The sequence below is a fragment of the Camellia sinensis genome, chromosome 10, assembly GCF_055761805.1.
Source record: "Camellia sinensis isolate YWXY chromosome 10, ASM5576180v1, whole genome shotgun sequence".
Lineage (NCBI taxonomy): Eukaryota > Viridiplantae > Streptophyta > Magnoliopsida > Ericales > Theaceae > Camellia > Camellia sinensis.
In genome coordinates, this window is record NC_138970.1 from 27,916,590 (window position 1) to 27,933,530 (window position 16,941).

Genomic DNA, 16,941 nt, shown 5'->3' on the forward strand with positions numbered 1-16,941 from the left:
TCATAATCAAAGACACTTGATTTCAATATTTCTTGTTATTTTCCTTATCTTAGGGGTAGTTTAACATAGATTTATATTTCGAAGCATTTATTTTCAGCATTTCCATTTCGAAGCATTTTATGCACTTTCTTTTCGAAGCATAGGAGTAGAGGTAAGTAATTATTACTTTGATTGTTCACTCAATCATCTTTCTCCGTTCCCCATTCTTCTTTTAATTTTTCTTTTCTTTACACTTGGCAATCTTGAAGTCCTCTTCGTTGAGGCAAAAGAACCGTCAACACAATCGCTTGATAATTGGCTTGAATTTAATCTGTAAGGATTTTTCAATCCTTGCTGGCACGCTCGCATTTATGATATTTTCCTTCGTAGGAAAAATAAGCCAACATTTTAGCCAACAATGCCTCATCCACATATTACAATCACAGCATGCCTCATCCACATAAACCGCCAAAATCATGAACAAAGTAGTAGAAAATTTATAAATTGTATGTCCCTTCCAAATATGCCACCCAATAAATACAATTTTGTTGAGGACCGAATCCATGCCATCAACCTGCCGTTGTAATTGCATCCAACTAGACGTCCATTCAGCCACATGTGCCACAGACCCTTTCTCAATTCTGATATTCAACAGGCTGCTGAACCACACAGCTTGAGTCCATGGACAATCAAATAACAAACGTTCCAGCGATTCGTCTTCTTTCAAGCAAATAGGACAGACCTGAGGGGTTGAGCGTCGTCGACGATAGAGATTAACCTTAGAAGCCAAAAAATTCTTACAAGCGCGCCACCAAAAGTGCTTGAGTTTGGGAAGGGCCTTAATGTTTCGCAGATTCTTCCAGAAACCTTGGGGAAGTTGAAAAGAGCTGGACAGTTGTGACTGAGAACTCTCTTGCTTGGACATCTTTGCCACCCAATAACCAGATTTTACCGAATACAGCCTAGACTTGTTATGATGCCAAACCAGCCGGTCTTCTCTGCCCACCAGCGAAATGGGAATGAGCTGAATTGCTTGGCAATATATCTATTTTTGAAAATAAAAACCAACCAGTATATATCATTTTTTTATTTATTATTTTTAGAGTTAGATTTAAAAATAAAAAAAATATAGATAAATTATACATTTATTTTTTTCAATTCAAAAAATATATTCAAATTGAAAATTCTTTTTCAACAGAATATTTAAACTTTTTTTTCAATTGAAAATATAAACAAAATATCTAAACAAATTGAAAACACAAAGTCTTACAAATTACTAGGGGTGCTCGCAGTTTGGCGGTTCGGTTGCGGCCAAAAGAACCTCAAATCCGCCATCTGTCCAAAACTAGATGGATTAGAAAAAATCAATTCTCAACCGTCCGCTCGTCATCACGCATCCGTTCAAAATGCGACGGATCGGTTGGGTTGGGTTGGTTTGGACGAACCGGTATAGCTGCTACTCACCACTACAATCTCTTAGTAAAAGGGTTATCCCTGTCAATTTTACATTATACATGTTTGACAACAACTTCACTGGTGTTGTCGTGTTGTGTTATAATTAAACGTATCAAGAATGGCCAACTGAATCATCCAATTTGATCTATATTGATTATTTCAACCATTCATTTTGTAAGCTTCATTGAGTAAATCATTAATGTCAAGAATCAAGTTGATCGGATATCAGTATCCACTTTATCAGAATCATTTGTCTAAAAATAATAATTGATCAGTATAATTCCGGACAATACCATTTTTTTTTCTGTTCTTTTTTTCCAAACAAGTAAGTTTCAATAAAGTAGATATTGAAATTTGATCAACTTGAATTTTAATATGAATAATTTACTCGACAAACTTTATAAAATAAATAATTTAAATCATCATGATAAATCGAAAATGAATCCAACAAAGGATGGATTGTGTCATCTTAGAGCATCTACACTAGCTTTAAAGCTATTGTAGAGAGCAAAAGTCAAGAATATGTGCTCCATCAGACTCAACAAACTAATTCTATGGCTAACTATTATTTATATTTGCTACAGTAACTCAATAACTTTGTTGAGCCACTTTTCATTGGTTATTTTATTTTTTATTATATTTTCTGGAGCAAAACTGGGTTAAAATCTTTAAACCAGTCGTCCACTTAGATGTCCTCTTGAATATCCCACCGAATGTCCCGTGAGTGCCTGTAGCAGAAGAAGAAAAATGTTTAAAATTAGCCTAACCGATCAACTGACAAGTCAACTGATCGGTCAACGACAATTTTTTATTTTTTATTTTTTCATTTTTTAAGAATTGTTTGGGTGGCACCTCATTAATTTAATAATAAAAAAAACAAATACAATAATAAAATTAATATTTTAATAGGATTGAATTAGAATAAAGAATTTGATACAGTAAATACAAAAAAAATGACTAATTAAAATAACAAAAATAAATTTTGAATTATAATTTAATCCAAAATTTATTAAGACTAATACGGATACTCTTAAATCAAGCCGACTGAGTACCATTTTGGGTCTGGCTTTGGTCCAGTCCACCATCGGACTGGACCGTGCTGTTGGGCCTGTGGGGGCCCATCACGGGTCTCTTTGTGAAAATCTGAACCGTTCAATGTGTAGAATTCGTCGAGTACTATATGCCTGTAAAAAATCACATTGATCGGATATTGATAGCTATGTGATCAAATCCGTTTTGTATAAAAAAAAAATAGACGGTGAATAAATTAACGGTTGATAAAAAACTGTTTTGATCACATAACTATCGATATCCGATCAACGTGATTTTTATAGACATATAGCACTCAACGAGTTCTACACATTAAACGGTTTAAATTTTCAAAACGGAACTCGTAATAGACTCCCACAAACCTAACAGTACTATCCAATTCGATGAAGAACTGGTCCAAAGCAATGCCTTATTCAATTCCCATTCCTATCATGTTATCGTGTCATTATCCATCCCTAACAATAATGGCATAAGTTGTCTCTACTTCGCGCATGCGCAAATGCGAAGCAACGAAGACACAACAACCTCGTTGAAGCTTTTTTTGTTTTTTGGGACAAACGTCGTTGAAGCTGATGAAATGAAAATAGAATGAAATAGACGGTGTGGATCAATCATATTAATATCCAATTTTATTACTTTTTTTAGAAGAATATAATTTAATATAATTTTTTTAAAAGGATTACAAATTTATAAAAAAAAATTAAGATTAAAATTATTAATATTTATAAAAATTATTATTAATTTATAATTATTTTTTAAAAATATTACTGATTTAATATTTATCTATCTTTCAACCTTACAAATGCAACACCATCTCCATCCGAATGACATAAAAGTTTGGACATATATATAATTCTGACCGTACATTCGTAATGGTGGATTCATCCGCAATTTTATGAGGTAACTTACGCATATTTATGACAACTTATGTAAATACACATAGTATATACTTGTACACTTAAGAATTATCCTTTCTGTAATTTGGTTTTGTTAACTTTTAAATTTTTTCTAAAAGTAAGTCATTCAAATTGATTCAATAATTATAATTATATAATTTTATTGTTATTTATTAAAAAAAAATTGATTATTATGTTTTTAAAATTATATTTGTCATTCATTTTTATTAAATTAATTAATTATTTTTATATAAATAATTTACGCATAGTTGTAAAAATGAAAAGACCAAATAATGGGCGCATGCACCCGGATTGAACCTTACTCGGGAGTGTCTGGCAATTAACCAAAGGAAAATGTTTGGTAGCTCAATTTTTTGTGGCTCAAATGGCTCAAATCTGTCAAAACGACGTCGTTTTACACTCAAAATCTGTCAAAATGACGTCGTTTTGACAGATTTGAGCTATTTGAGCTACAAAAATTTGAGCTACCTAACATTGTCGTTAACCAAAATAATCAAAAAAATCAATACAAAAGGTCAACTTATTTTCTTTATATTTTTTGTATATATTTTTTGTGTGTAAAAAATCAAAAAATAACTAAACAAAATCAATTCCCAAACGAATATTAAGTCCTAATTTTTTTATATCAACGCATCTTAAATGAGTTTTTAATATATTTTTTTTAATTATTAGTAAATGTCAACAAGTGTTCCTAGTGAATGTGTTAAAAAAATATTTTGAATTTAGTAAAAAATGTCTCAGAATTTATTTATTTATTGTTATTTCTTATATTATAGGGACACTTACTAGCAAAACTCTTTATTATTTATCTTGAAATTTTGAATTCTACATGACGTTTATAAGTCCATAAAGGCCACGAATCACCTATGGACCATCCAAGCTCATCACTTGGAGCCCAATGTATAACCCAGCTGGTGAGGTCCAGGACAGCTGGAGTCCAACATGGCATAAAGAGCCAATGACATTCAGACACACGGCAGGAGAAGGATGAGCCACATCAGCAGACAAAGATCTGCAAAGTTATTGCCACTGCACATCACCATCAATGTACCCCATCACAGCATTTATTACGACAACACCTCTCCGTCGGAACAGGACCCCCTTACCCTGAACAAGGTAAGCTACAACATAGACTTTCGGTGAGGAGGGCAGGTCGGAAGGGACAGTGAAATGATTACCAAAGGATATAAGCAAACGTTGAAGACAAGAAGAAGGTTAAGTTTTTCTATCTCTAATCTCTCTCTCTACACTCCACTCCTTTTCCTAACTTGCTCGTCGGAGGGTTCACGGGGGACTACCCCGTTCCCCGTTGAACTTATTTGCAGGTTATCCGGAGAGCTTGATCATTTGGACTTGGGCTTGAGGAGCTTGGACCAGTCCGATCCATTTACTGGGACAAACTGTATCATCAGTTGGCGCCATCTGTGGGAACACTTTGCTCCTCGCGCCAGTTGTGTTCACTGTCGCCGGAGACCCGGTTCCAACAACCTTTCCTCCTACCCGTCAAAGTGTATGGTCACAACTAGATCCATGGCTTCTCACAATAATGTTGCCGACCATCACGCCGACCCCCCCAATCCAAACAATCCACCCCAGTATTTTATCGAGCTTACCAACAGCATTAACCGCATGGCCGAGCAAAACCAGGCCCTGATAAATGCTTTACTCCAAAGAAACCTTCCGATGCCTCCTCCACCACCTCCAGATATTCCACCCAACCAAGAAAGAGCCCCGAGCCACACTGCTCCGCAACCCCATCCACTCAACTTGGAAGGTTTGCAACCTCCTTAGCCACATATAAATCCACCACCTCCACCCCCACACCCGTCGGTTGTGGCACCAGCCCCTGAAGGGGAAGCCAGCAGCGTCCAGACCCCATTGACTGACCATGGTGACCACATTTCCCTCTAAGACGCTAAACTCCGAGCAATAAAGCTCCAACTCCAAGGGGTCATGCATAACATTCAGCATAAAACCCTCTATCACGGCAAATTCACCATTTGTTGCCTCCATCCAGAACAAACCTCTGCCCACCAAGTTCAAGATGCCCACCATTGACTCTTTTGACGGTACGACGGACCCAGTCGACCATCTAGAGACCTACCGTACTCTCATGATCCTTCATGCCTTCCCCGACGAGATCATGTGTCGGGCTTTCCCCGTGACACTGAAGGGGTCAGCTCGATTGTGGTTCAGCCAGTTACCAGCAGACTCTGTCTCCACTTTTCAGCATCTCAGCGACTCCTTCCTTAGCCATTTCATTGAAGCCCAGCGCCAACGCCACCCGGCAACCCAACTCCTCAACATCCGTCAGACCGAGGGGGAGTCACTGTGCAGTTTTGTTACCCGCTTCAACACCGAAGCCCTGCAAGTGGCGGAAAACGATGACAAGGTCATCCTCACGGCTTTTATGGCCGGGTTATGGTCATCCGATTTCCTCTTTTCCCTCTCCAAAAACCCCCCAACCTCCATGGCAGCCTTACTCTCCAAAGCCTAAAAATACATGAATGCCGAAGATTCACTAGCCGTTCGGCAGGATCCCATATCTAAAAACCCGACCCCCAGAGAAAAGAGAAAAGACTCAGAATCCAGAAACACCCAGTATAACAGCCAAACACCACATTATACCGACCAACCTTCTCGCAATGACCGGTCGACACCCGCTCGACCGCCCGGTCAGTTCGAGCTGTACACGCCCCTTAACTCTCCTATGGAACAAGTCCTCCACCAGATCTAACGGGACTACCCCCTCAAATGGCCCCTACCTTCACGGACCTTTTCCAATCGGAAAGACCAATCCAAATATTGTCGTTTCCACCAAGATCATGGCCATAACACTGATGACTGCATCAACCTCAAGGATCAGGTCGAGACCCTCATTCGTCAAGGGCGTCTCAGCCGGTTCACGGACACCCGCCCACAACAGAGGCAAAGAACCGAGCCCCTCAGAAACAACTGCCGGTGCACCCCACCCCGGCAACCCGCCCAACCCAACCAAGGCCATGATCGCCCCCCACAACAGCCTCGGCCTCCAGGTAATCCCCCTCCGCCAGTCGGTGAAATCCGAGTCATTTCAGGTGGTCTTGCTTGTGGCGGACCATCCCGTTCCGCTCAGAGAGCAGAACTCAGGAAGATAAGGCAAGGCTCGGACAGAGCAGTTGCCACGGTAGACCGACCCTCCAAACAGCCCAAGCAGTGGACAGAGCCCATCACCTTCACGGACGTCGATTGTACAGGCATCCGTTATCCTCATGATGACCCTCTCGTCATTTCTGCACTCTTCTCCAACTATAAGGTTAGACGGGTTCTCATCGACAACGGCAATTCTTCCGACATCATATTCCTCAACTGCTTCCGCCAGCTCAAAATTGGGGAGGAAAGCTTGTCTCCCCTCCAAGCCCCTTTGGTTGGTTTCACTGGCGACCGGATGACCTCCATCGGCTCCATCGATCTCCCCCTCACCATCGGCGAATACCCACGGCAGACTACCAAGTTGGTCACTTTCTTTGTGGTCGACTGTCCCTCTGCCTACAACATCATCCTTGGTCGCACCACCCTCAATGCTTTTCAAGCTATCACTTCAACCTACCACCTCGCCATAAAGTTCCCTACCGACCTGGGCGTCGGGACAGTAAGGGGAGAGCAAACTGTAGCCAGGGAATGTTATGTCGCCTCACTCAAGGAAGTCAAGCTGAAGGAGGCCATGATCATTGAAGGACTTGACGTCCGAGATGAGAACGAGCTGGTTAGAGGAGAATCGGTTGAGGAGCTCGTTGAGGTTCCCATCGATCCCACCAATCCTTTGAAAACTGCCAAGATTGGCAGCCAACTATTCTTCCAAGCTAAGGCCGACCTTACCGCCCTTCTGATCGAGCACCATGATGTATTTGCCTGGACCCATTCAGACATGCCACGCATCGACCCCTCTTTCATAACTCACCGCCTCAGCATCGAACCCCATTTCTGACTTTACCGCCAGAAGCAGCGCATCTTCCATCCAGAGCGCAATACACTTATAGCCGCAGAGGTTGACAAGCTTCTTGAGGCCCAATTCATCAAAAACATGGATTACCCTAAGTGGTTGTCAAACGTGGTCCTAGTCCACAAGAACAATGGCAAATGGCGACTCTGTGTTGATTACTCTGACCTAAACCGCGCTTGTCCCAAAGACAGCTATCCTCTTCCCCGCATAGATCTGCTGGTCGACACTACGATCGGTCATCAAATGCTCAGCTTCATGGATGCTTTCTCTAGGTACAACCAAATCCTGATGCACCCGTCCGATCGGAAACATATATCCTTCATTACCGACTGAGGTACCTACCACTACCGCGTGATGCCATTCGGACTAAAGAATGCTGGGGCCACCTACCAGCGGTTGGTCAATGCCGTTTTCCATCATCAAATAGGTCGGAATATGGAAGTCTACGTCGACGACATGCTAGTCAAGAGCAAACTCTCTACTGATCATTTGTCTGACCTGCGAGAGACCTTCGCCACCCTACGCAAGTACCAAATGATGCTCAACCCAGAGAAGTGCGCCTTCGGCGTAGGATCTGGGAAGTTTCTGGGTTTTATGGTCAGTCAGCGGGGCATTGAAGCTAACCCTGAAAAGATCAAGGCCTTGATTGAGATGCAGTCACCCAGAACGGTGAAGGAGGTTCAAAGTCTCACTGGCCGAGTTGCAGCCCTCAACCGCTTCATTTCCCGCGCAACAGATAAGTGCCTCCCATTTTTTAAAGTTCTTCGGCAAACTTTTGAATGGACAGCTGAATCTGAAGAAGCTTTTCAGCAGTTGAAGCAGTTCATGGCCAACCCTCCCCTCCTTTCACAAGCAATCACGGGCAAGCCCCTCTTTCTCTACTTAGCCGTATCAAGCACCACCGTCAGTGCAGCACTAATCAGGGAAGACGGCTCTGTCCAACGACCGGTCTACTACATCAGTCGGGCCCTCAAGGGAGCGGAGCAGAACTACCCACTGTTAGAAAAATTGTCCTTGGCCTTGGTCACCTCCTCCAGACGACTCCGTCCTTACTTCCAAGCCCATTCCATAGTGGTCCTCACCGACCAACCCTTGAAGAAGGTCATGCAGCAACCAGAACTTTCCGGCAAACTCATGCAGTGGTCAGTGGAATTCAGCCTGTTTGACATCTCTTACCGGCCTCGAACAGCAATTAAGGGGCAGGCTATCGCCAACTTCATCTTGGAATTCACTAATCCTACCCCAACCGCTACGCCCCCACCCCCACCAACCCCTACCGAGCCAGAAGACCCGCATTCATGGACTCTCAACGTGGACGGATCATCCCGCAGGGAAAGTAGTGGGGCTGGCCTCATTCTTACCGCTCCTGAGGGCAGCTATTTCAAATGTGCTCTATGTTTCTTGTTTAATACCAGTAACAATGAGGCCGAATGTGAGGCATTGATAGCAGGACTCTGCCTCGCCAACGACATTGGAGTCAGCCACATCCGGGTGTTCAGTGACTCCCAGCTTATCGTCAGCCAGATTACGGAGGAATTCGATACCAAGGAGGACACAATGCGGGCTTACAGGGATATGGCCCTCCCCCTTGTTCGCCTCTTCAATACCTTTCACATTGAGCACATACCTCGGGCGGAAAACTCCAAGGCAGACGAGATTGCTCAGTTGACCTCTGTAGACCAGTCCGACCTCAGCTACGGTGTCCGCCTCGAATACCTAGCCTACCCGGCCATCTCACCCGACTTACAAGAAGTGTAGTTCCTCCAAAATGAACCCATCCCTTGGGCCTCCGACATCTTCCTATTTTTGACAACGGGGAACTCCCAGATGACCGACAGCAGGCCGCCAAAGTCAGGGCCCGGTCGTCCAATTACATCCTGGTCAGTGGCGTCTTATACAAACGTGGTTTTTCACCCCCATACCTGCGATGCCTCAATTCGGCTCAAGCAACCTATGTAATGCGGGAAATCCATGAGGGAATTTGTGGCAATCATTCGGGTGGCAGGTCTCTGGCCCATAAAATGCTATGTACTGGTTATTTCTGGCCAACTCTCAATTAAGATGCGACTGATTTCGTGCTCAAATGTGATAAGTGTCAACGTTTTGCCAACATTCCCCATGCTCCTCCTTCAGAGTTGATCACACTTTGCAGCCCTTATCCGTTCGCCAAATGGGGGATCGACTTGGTCGGTCCACTTCCCACCGGTCGAGGTCAGACCAAGTTCGCGATCGTTGCCATTGATTACTTCACTAAGTGGGTAGAGGCAAAACCCCTTGCCACCATTACTGAACGGAACACAACAAAGTTCATTTGGCAGTCGATCGTTTGCAGATTTGGCATCCCTCAGGCCATCGTCTCTAACAACGGCAAACAATTTGACAACGCCAAGTACAGGAAGTTCTGTGCCGACCTCCAGATTTAACCATGTTTCTCTTCCCCCGGTCATCCCCAGGCCAATGGCCAAGTTGAGGTCACCAACCGTTCTCTCCCGAAGATCATCAAAACTAAGCTCGAGGCTGCTAAGGAGCTTTGGGCCGAGGAACTACCGAATGTACTCTAGGCTTACCGAACTACAGCTCGGACTCCCACTGGGGAAACCCCTTTCCGCTTAACATACGGCGCTGAGGCGGTTATTCCAGTAGAAGTCAGTCTGCCTACTCTTAGGGTTTTACATCCGGATCCAGCACAAACGGAAGAGCTCCGTTGGGCAGACCTGGACCTAATCGAAGAACTCAGAGAGACCACCTCTGTCAGACTGGCCTCATACCAACAGAAAATGAGAACACACTATAACCGGAAAGTCCGACCAAGGGAGTTCGTTGTCGGGGACCTTGTCTTAAAAGAAGCAACTATTGCCACAAAAAATCCGACTGAGGGTAAACTGGCAGCCAAATGGGAGAGACCTTACGTTGTGAAAGCCCAACCACGTCCGGGCACCTACCGACTTCAGGACATGGAAGGTCAAGACCTACCCCACCCATGGAATGCTGAACACCTGAAACATTACTTTCAATAAGCTCCTACTTTTGTATTGCTCAGTTGTTTTATTTTATTTTTGTTTTGTTACATAATGTAAACTTGGATCGACTGGATTACACCGATCATGACAATAATTCTATACCTTGGCTATTTATGTGTTGTCTCAATAACATTCTCATTTGCAGCACTTATTACAAGCCTCAGCCAGACCGAGCGTCACTCTATAAGTCTCGGCCAGTCCGACCGTCAACAGCCTCAGCCAGACTGAGCACTAAAAAAGCCTCGGCCAGACCGAGCACTAACAGCCTCTGCCAGACCGAACATGAAGTACTCGGCTTGCCTGACAAGTCTCAGCCAGACTGAGCACTAAAAAAGCCTCGGCCAGACCGAGAACTAACAGCCTTTGCCAGACCGAACATGAAGTACTCGGCTTACATGACAAGTCTCAGCCAGACTGAGCACTAAAAAAGCCTCAGCCAGACTGAGCACCAAAAGCCTCAACCAGACTGAGCATTAAAAAGCCTCAGCCAGACCGAGCACTAACAGCCTCTGCTAGACCGAACATGAAGTACTCGGCTTGCCTGACAAGTCTTAGCCAGACTGAGCACCACAGTTTCAGGGTTAGACTCAGTTACCTACACTGTCAGTAAATCATAGCCTTAACCCAAATGAGCACGCATGCAGGACTCGACCAAGGCCACCCATTCAAATTCCATGCTCGTGGAATTAGTAGACACACTTAGTCACAATTCCAGCTCCAAATCTCTACACCACTCTTTGCTCAGTCGAATTCCAGAGCTGTTCTTACACAAGTCAAGTTATTCTTTCCTCAATCAAACTCACAAACCAAGCCTCACTCTATAAACCACTAACCTACTTGAGCAGTGTGGCAAACGCAAACTTGTAATTTTATTACATTTTAAATTTCACTCTACATTGAGTTTTTATTGCAAGTTCACCTTCACTCTGGATTGAGTTTTTATTACAAGTTCAATTTCACTCTGCCTTGAGGAATTCCTAAATTCAATTTTTATCACAAGTCTATCACAAGTTTTTATCACCAGTTTTCACCCGTTTCAGACGTACAAGCAAAAACAATCAAATGCAAAACACAATTGAAATTTTATTTCTTCACAACTTTGTACAAAAGTTCATTACAGCAATTCAAAAAAAAAAAAAAAAAAACAAAACAAACAAACAAACAAAACCAAACAAACACAATGTCTGTGCACAGTCTTCTTCTTCTTATTTTCCAGTTACTCCTTCTCACTGGAGATGAGGTCCTCTTCTTCAATACCCTCATCCAGGGGGGTTTGGGCCACATCGTCCTCACCAATTGTTACACTATTGAGGTCTATGTCTGGGAACAGTTCTTCAGCTCTACGTTTGAACATCTTCCAGCCACTGTCCCAAAACTCAGCCATTTCGTGTTTATAGAAATTTGACCGCTGGAAGCTCTCAATAACTTCTGCTTTGGTTCTGCCTCCAGCGGTCGTCCTCGATGGGCCCGCCCCCCCAGATTCTTGCCTAGCCAAGCTGCTGGCGACCGCGGCATCAACTGCCATCTGAAATTCATCAGACCCTTTGAATTGCTCCACCGCTGCGATGCACAGATCGGGGTAGGCCGCCCTCTCAGAGGCTGCATTCACCCTCTCTTCGTCTAGCTCCTTCTGCAAGGTCGCCCTTTCAGACGCAGCCTTAGCCCTCTCCTCCTCCAACTCCTTTTTCAGGTTCTCCTTTTCCGCCGTCGCCTTGGCTCTCTCTGCTTCCAGCTCCTTCTAAAGGCTCCTCTTCTCCTCCATTGCCTTAGCCCGCTTGCCCTCCAGCTCCTTCTGCAGATCGCCAATCTTCACATCTGCCTCATCTTTCTGCCTGACCAGCTCTTCATTACTGCTCATTGCCTCTTCATGGCATTCGACCGCGACTGCGTAAGCTTTTTGGGCCTCATCCAACTTCTTCTGCTCGCTAGCCAGTTGGAACTCGAGCGACACAACCTGGCAGCGTGTGTTCTCCAGCTCCACCCTAACCGCTTGCAGATCAGCGTGGGCACTCTCCCAACTTGCACTCTTCTTCTTCAACTTTGCAAGCTGAGCCTTGGCCTCATCTGCCTTGAGTTTGGCAGTTTCCGCCTTCCTCAGCAGAGCCCCTGCTAAGGTGGTTACCTCCATTTGAGCGGAGCATAACCCCCTTAGCAGTTCAGCCTCGTTGAATCTGGATGCCGAGCGCAAGGCTGCCTCTTCTACAATCCCTACCAGGCGGTCTGCCCCTGCCCTAGCTGGGCCTTCTTCTCCTTCCAGCCGCCCCGCCACCACACGAGCATGGTAGATCGCTGTGGTCAGACTGACTCCCCCTCCTTGAGGTGCAGGACCCTCCTGGGGTTGTTCTTCCCTCCTTGGCCCAGGTCCAGTTGCCCCATCTTCTACTTGCCCTTCAGGGGCGGCCCTTGCGACCCCTGTGGCGATCACCGCTACCACTGGTACCACCTCCATTTCCTCTGAGGCGATGTCCACCACTTCTGAGGCAATCACTCTTCCTGGGCCCCCCCCATTTCTCCCCTCTCTGCCTCCTTGGCCACACTGGTCTCCTTTACACTCATCTCCCTTCTCCTCTTCTAGGCAGGCTCTTCTTCACTCCGCCTCACCCTCTTCTTCTCCACCACGCCCAACGCCTCCAACTCCTTCAAAGATCTCTCCTTCAAAGGGTCTATTGGGGGCGGTCGCGGCACAAATTCGCTCAAGTCTTTCTCTCCCAAGGGTTTGGGGTGAGGTCGAATCCGCTCCCTTGCAACCGGTTTTGGTGGTCGATCGGCCTGGGACTCTTAGAATTTTTGGGCTTTCGCAAGGACGGTCTGATCCTCCGCCTCTTGAGCCCTCCTCCTCGCTTCCAACTCCACACGGTCGAGGTCCCCACCGCTCGGCTGTGGACCCAACCCCTGCCTTAAACAATGCAGACGGCTGAACGAGCTCATCCCATTTGGCCCCTTCTTTCTCCCTCCACTCCTTTACCCTCTTTACCCTCTCCTCTGCTGCTGTCCCCAACTTTGGCTCCATCGACTTGGTGGGTACCTTCCAAATGGTGCGCACTCCAACTCCTCTACTGGCAGACACATAGAACCACCGTGGTCTCCACCCCTTGATCGACGACGGCAACCCCGCCACCAGCCCTTTCCCTGCTGTTGCTTGCAGAGTGACCCAAGTCTCTTGCTGCCCTGAGGCCTTGTAGCACGCGAAGAATTCGTCCACTGTCATGGCCACCCCTTCGTTCGCCTTCGGCCAGGTACTTGCACAGGACAACAAGATCTTCCACGCGTTGGGCATTAGTTGGCTCGGCGCCACCTCCAAACGATTTAGGACATCTACTACCACCTGCAACAGGGACAACCTCAGTCCTCCTTTCAATGCTTCCTCATAAAGGGCAAATTGCCTTAGCTTGGCATCGGATGGCCTCTCCGTCGACATCGGCAACGACAACTCTATTTCAGCAGGCACCTGGTATTTTTCGCGAATAGCCTCCAAATCCGCTGCAGTGACTGTTGATTTATCTGCCTTTGTGTGCCAGTGATCAGGTTCTGCTTGGTTGATTGACTTTGGAGCTGCTATCATGGTGGAACCATGGGATCGTACAATCAACTCCCCCACCCTCTCCATCCTGTATTGCTGCGCTAACTCCACCGCATCATCATCACCCAGTGGATCCACCCTGACATTCACAGCTTCTTTTTGAGCCATTTCTATGGTATGTCTGCGAATCGCTTCCGATGTAGGAGCAAGGAAATTGAAGAAGTGCTGCAGAGGTGTATCGTGAGCAACAAATGAAGTAACACTTGGAATGTTTTGGTTCTGTGTAAACAAGTAAGTGAATCGGACGACGGTAAAAGCCCACGGTTCACCCGTATTCCAAGGATCCCAATTAATTTTCGCCAGTTTGAAAACTTTTCAAATCATCCGCCAAAACTGTCTTTTCAACCAGCCCCTCCACCTCACCGCTCGGCGGGAGGGTTGGCCGACCAGCTCCACGCCTCTCCACCTCACCCTTTGCGGTCGACCCTCCCGCTCGGCCAACCACCGCGCTCGGCCCCCCCTTCGCGGTCGGCCCTCCTTGTTGTCAACCATCCCACTCGGCCAACCTTGCGGTCGATCCTCTCCCTGATCGGCCCTTCCACTCGGTCGCCCTGCACAGTCGGACCATCTCCCGGTCAGTTCACCCCCTCGATCACCCCTGCCGGTCGACCTCCATCCTGCCAATCCCTAACACACTCATCTACTTCATTCATATGCCCTTCGTTGGACTAAAGCTGCACTCGGGAATGGGGGACTACTGATGTGTATAAGCCCATAAAGGCCACAAATCACCTATGGACCATTCAAGCCCATCACTTGGAGCCTAATGCATAACCCAGCTGGTGAGGTCCAGGACAGCTGGAGTCCAACATAGCATAAAGAGCCAATGACATTCAGACACACGGCAGGAGAAGGACGAGCCACATCAGCAGACAAAGATCTACAAAATTATTGCCACTGCACATCACCATTAATGCAGCCCATCACAGCATTTATTACGACAACACTTCTCCGTCGGAACAGGACCCCCTTAACCTGAATAAGGTAAGCTACAGCATAGACTTTCGGCGAGGAGGCAGATCGGAAGGGACAGTGAAATGATTATCAAAGGATATAAGCAAACGTTGAAGACAAGAAGAATGTTAAGTTTTTCTATCTCTAATCTCTCTCTCTACACTCCACTCATATTCCTAACTTGCTCGTCGGAGCGTTCACTGGGGGACTACCCCGTTCCCCGTTGAACTTGTTTGTAGGTTATTCGGAGAGCTTGAGGAGCTTGGACCAGGGCTTGAGGAGCTTGGACCAGTCCGATCCATTCACTGGGACAAACTGTATCATCACTACATATAATTGATAGGTAATATAACCTATATAAATTAGCCTAAAAGTATGAAAGAGGTGCTTCGAAATTGTAATTATAGATTATATTATAAAGATTTTTGGTGCAACTCTTTGTAATCAAAATTTTAATAATCAGAAAAATGAAAAATGACATTCCTAACTTTCCGGTAATCTGTGTTTTAAACTTATTTATGCCCCCCCAGCCCAATTAACAGTGGATTAATTTTTTAAATGAAGTTGTTTCAATGGAAGAACAATTTGTAAATCTTATCCAACCTACTGGGTTGGATTCATGTACTTGTATGATTATCGAAACTACAAATTTTAGAAGCATTATTCAAGTATAGAACTGAATTTAAAAAATTCATAGCTACCATTCTCACCAACCCATCAACAGTTTGGATTTTTAAGTATGACTAAGCAAAATTTAACACCGTCTTCATATTTGCATCTCATTCTATAAAATAAAAAAAGTTTATACATGTGACGTAGCTAATTTGAATAAGTTTGAGTAACAACATTCATAAATAAACAGATTGAACTTGTTCGATAAAACTTACTCACAATCTAAGAAAAACATCTCGAATCCTACTGTAAAAATAAAAAATAATAATAATAATAATAATAAATTCTTAGCTTATTTTAATTTTTTTTTTACTTGAAAAGGTAAATCAGTTAACAACTTGAAAAATCCTACCAAATATTTAATGAGTACGAAAGTATGAAATATCAAAATTTAAAGTTAAATATGCTGCAAACAAAATTTTCCAAACAGGGGTAATGAGACTCCAGGCTAGCAAGTTAATGAGTTGTGGTCAGCAATTAAATTATTATTAGGATAAATTATACTGACCACTCCTTTTTACAGTAGATGACTTCAAATATTTTGATGGCACTCATGCAATGGCCCTCCGAATTTGCTGGATCTTCCAAGTTTTGATATTTGGTCTTTTTGTCTATCATCAATGATGGGACATTTTCCATTGTTTGCACCAATATGCACCGTATGTAGGCTTTCAAAAGGGACAAAGGCTAGGCTAAAATAGATGAGAGCCAGACTTACAAAAAAAAAAAAATTAAACCAATGAAAAGGCAGTGGGGGTGGTGGGTTCACCCGCACCTGGGGGTCTCAAGTATTACTGTAATTTTAAAGGGAAAGTCAAAATATTAAGGACAAATTACATATACTTCTTTTAAGTTTGGCTAAATTACAGATACTTCTTGAGATTTGATTTCTCCCTGAATGTTATATTTGCATAACAAATTAGACGGTAATTTGTTATGAAAAATATAAATCTCAGGGAACAAATTGTTATGAAAATACAAACTCCAGGGGACGGGATGTAATTTCTGAAACCTGAGAGGGTATTTGTAATTTAGTTAAATCTCGAAGGAGGTATTTGTAATTTACCCAAATATTAATGGGTGGAAAGCCAATTTAGGTATCATCAAAAATAATTACTCACCAATTAAGGTAATGACAAATAAAAGTGAGAAAAAAATTAGGGTACTTTTGGTTTACTAAAGTGGAATAAAATTGAATAGTCATTCATTATTTTTTATTTCTTTGAAATGATTATTTATTTATAATGATAATTGATAATTTTTTTAGGGATACTTTTTATTTGTAAGGCACTATCAATGTGAATGTTCACACCGTCAATGTAAATGTTAGCA

General features: G+C 44.1%; 1 protein-coding gene across 1 annotated transcript in view; it reads right to left on the reverse strand.

The window, feature by feature from the left end:
• The window catches only part of LOC114290314 (uncharacterized), a 28,559-nt gene extending 23,103 nt beyond the window's left edge, over window positions 1-5,456 (reverse strand). The window contains exon 1 of the mRNA XM_082889914.1: window positions 5,289-5,456. Within this exon, the coding sequence (XP_082746040.1) occupies window positions 5,289-5,456 (168 nt within the window). The remainder of the gene's footprint in view (window positions 1-5,288) is intronic.
• Window positions 5,457-16,941: the final 11,485 nt, after the last annotated feature.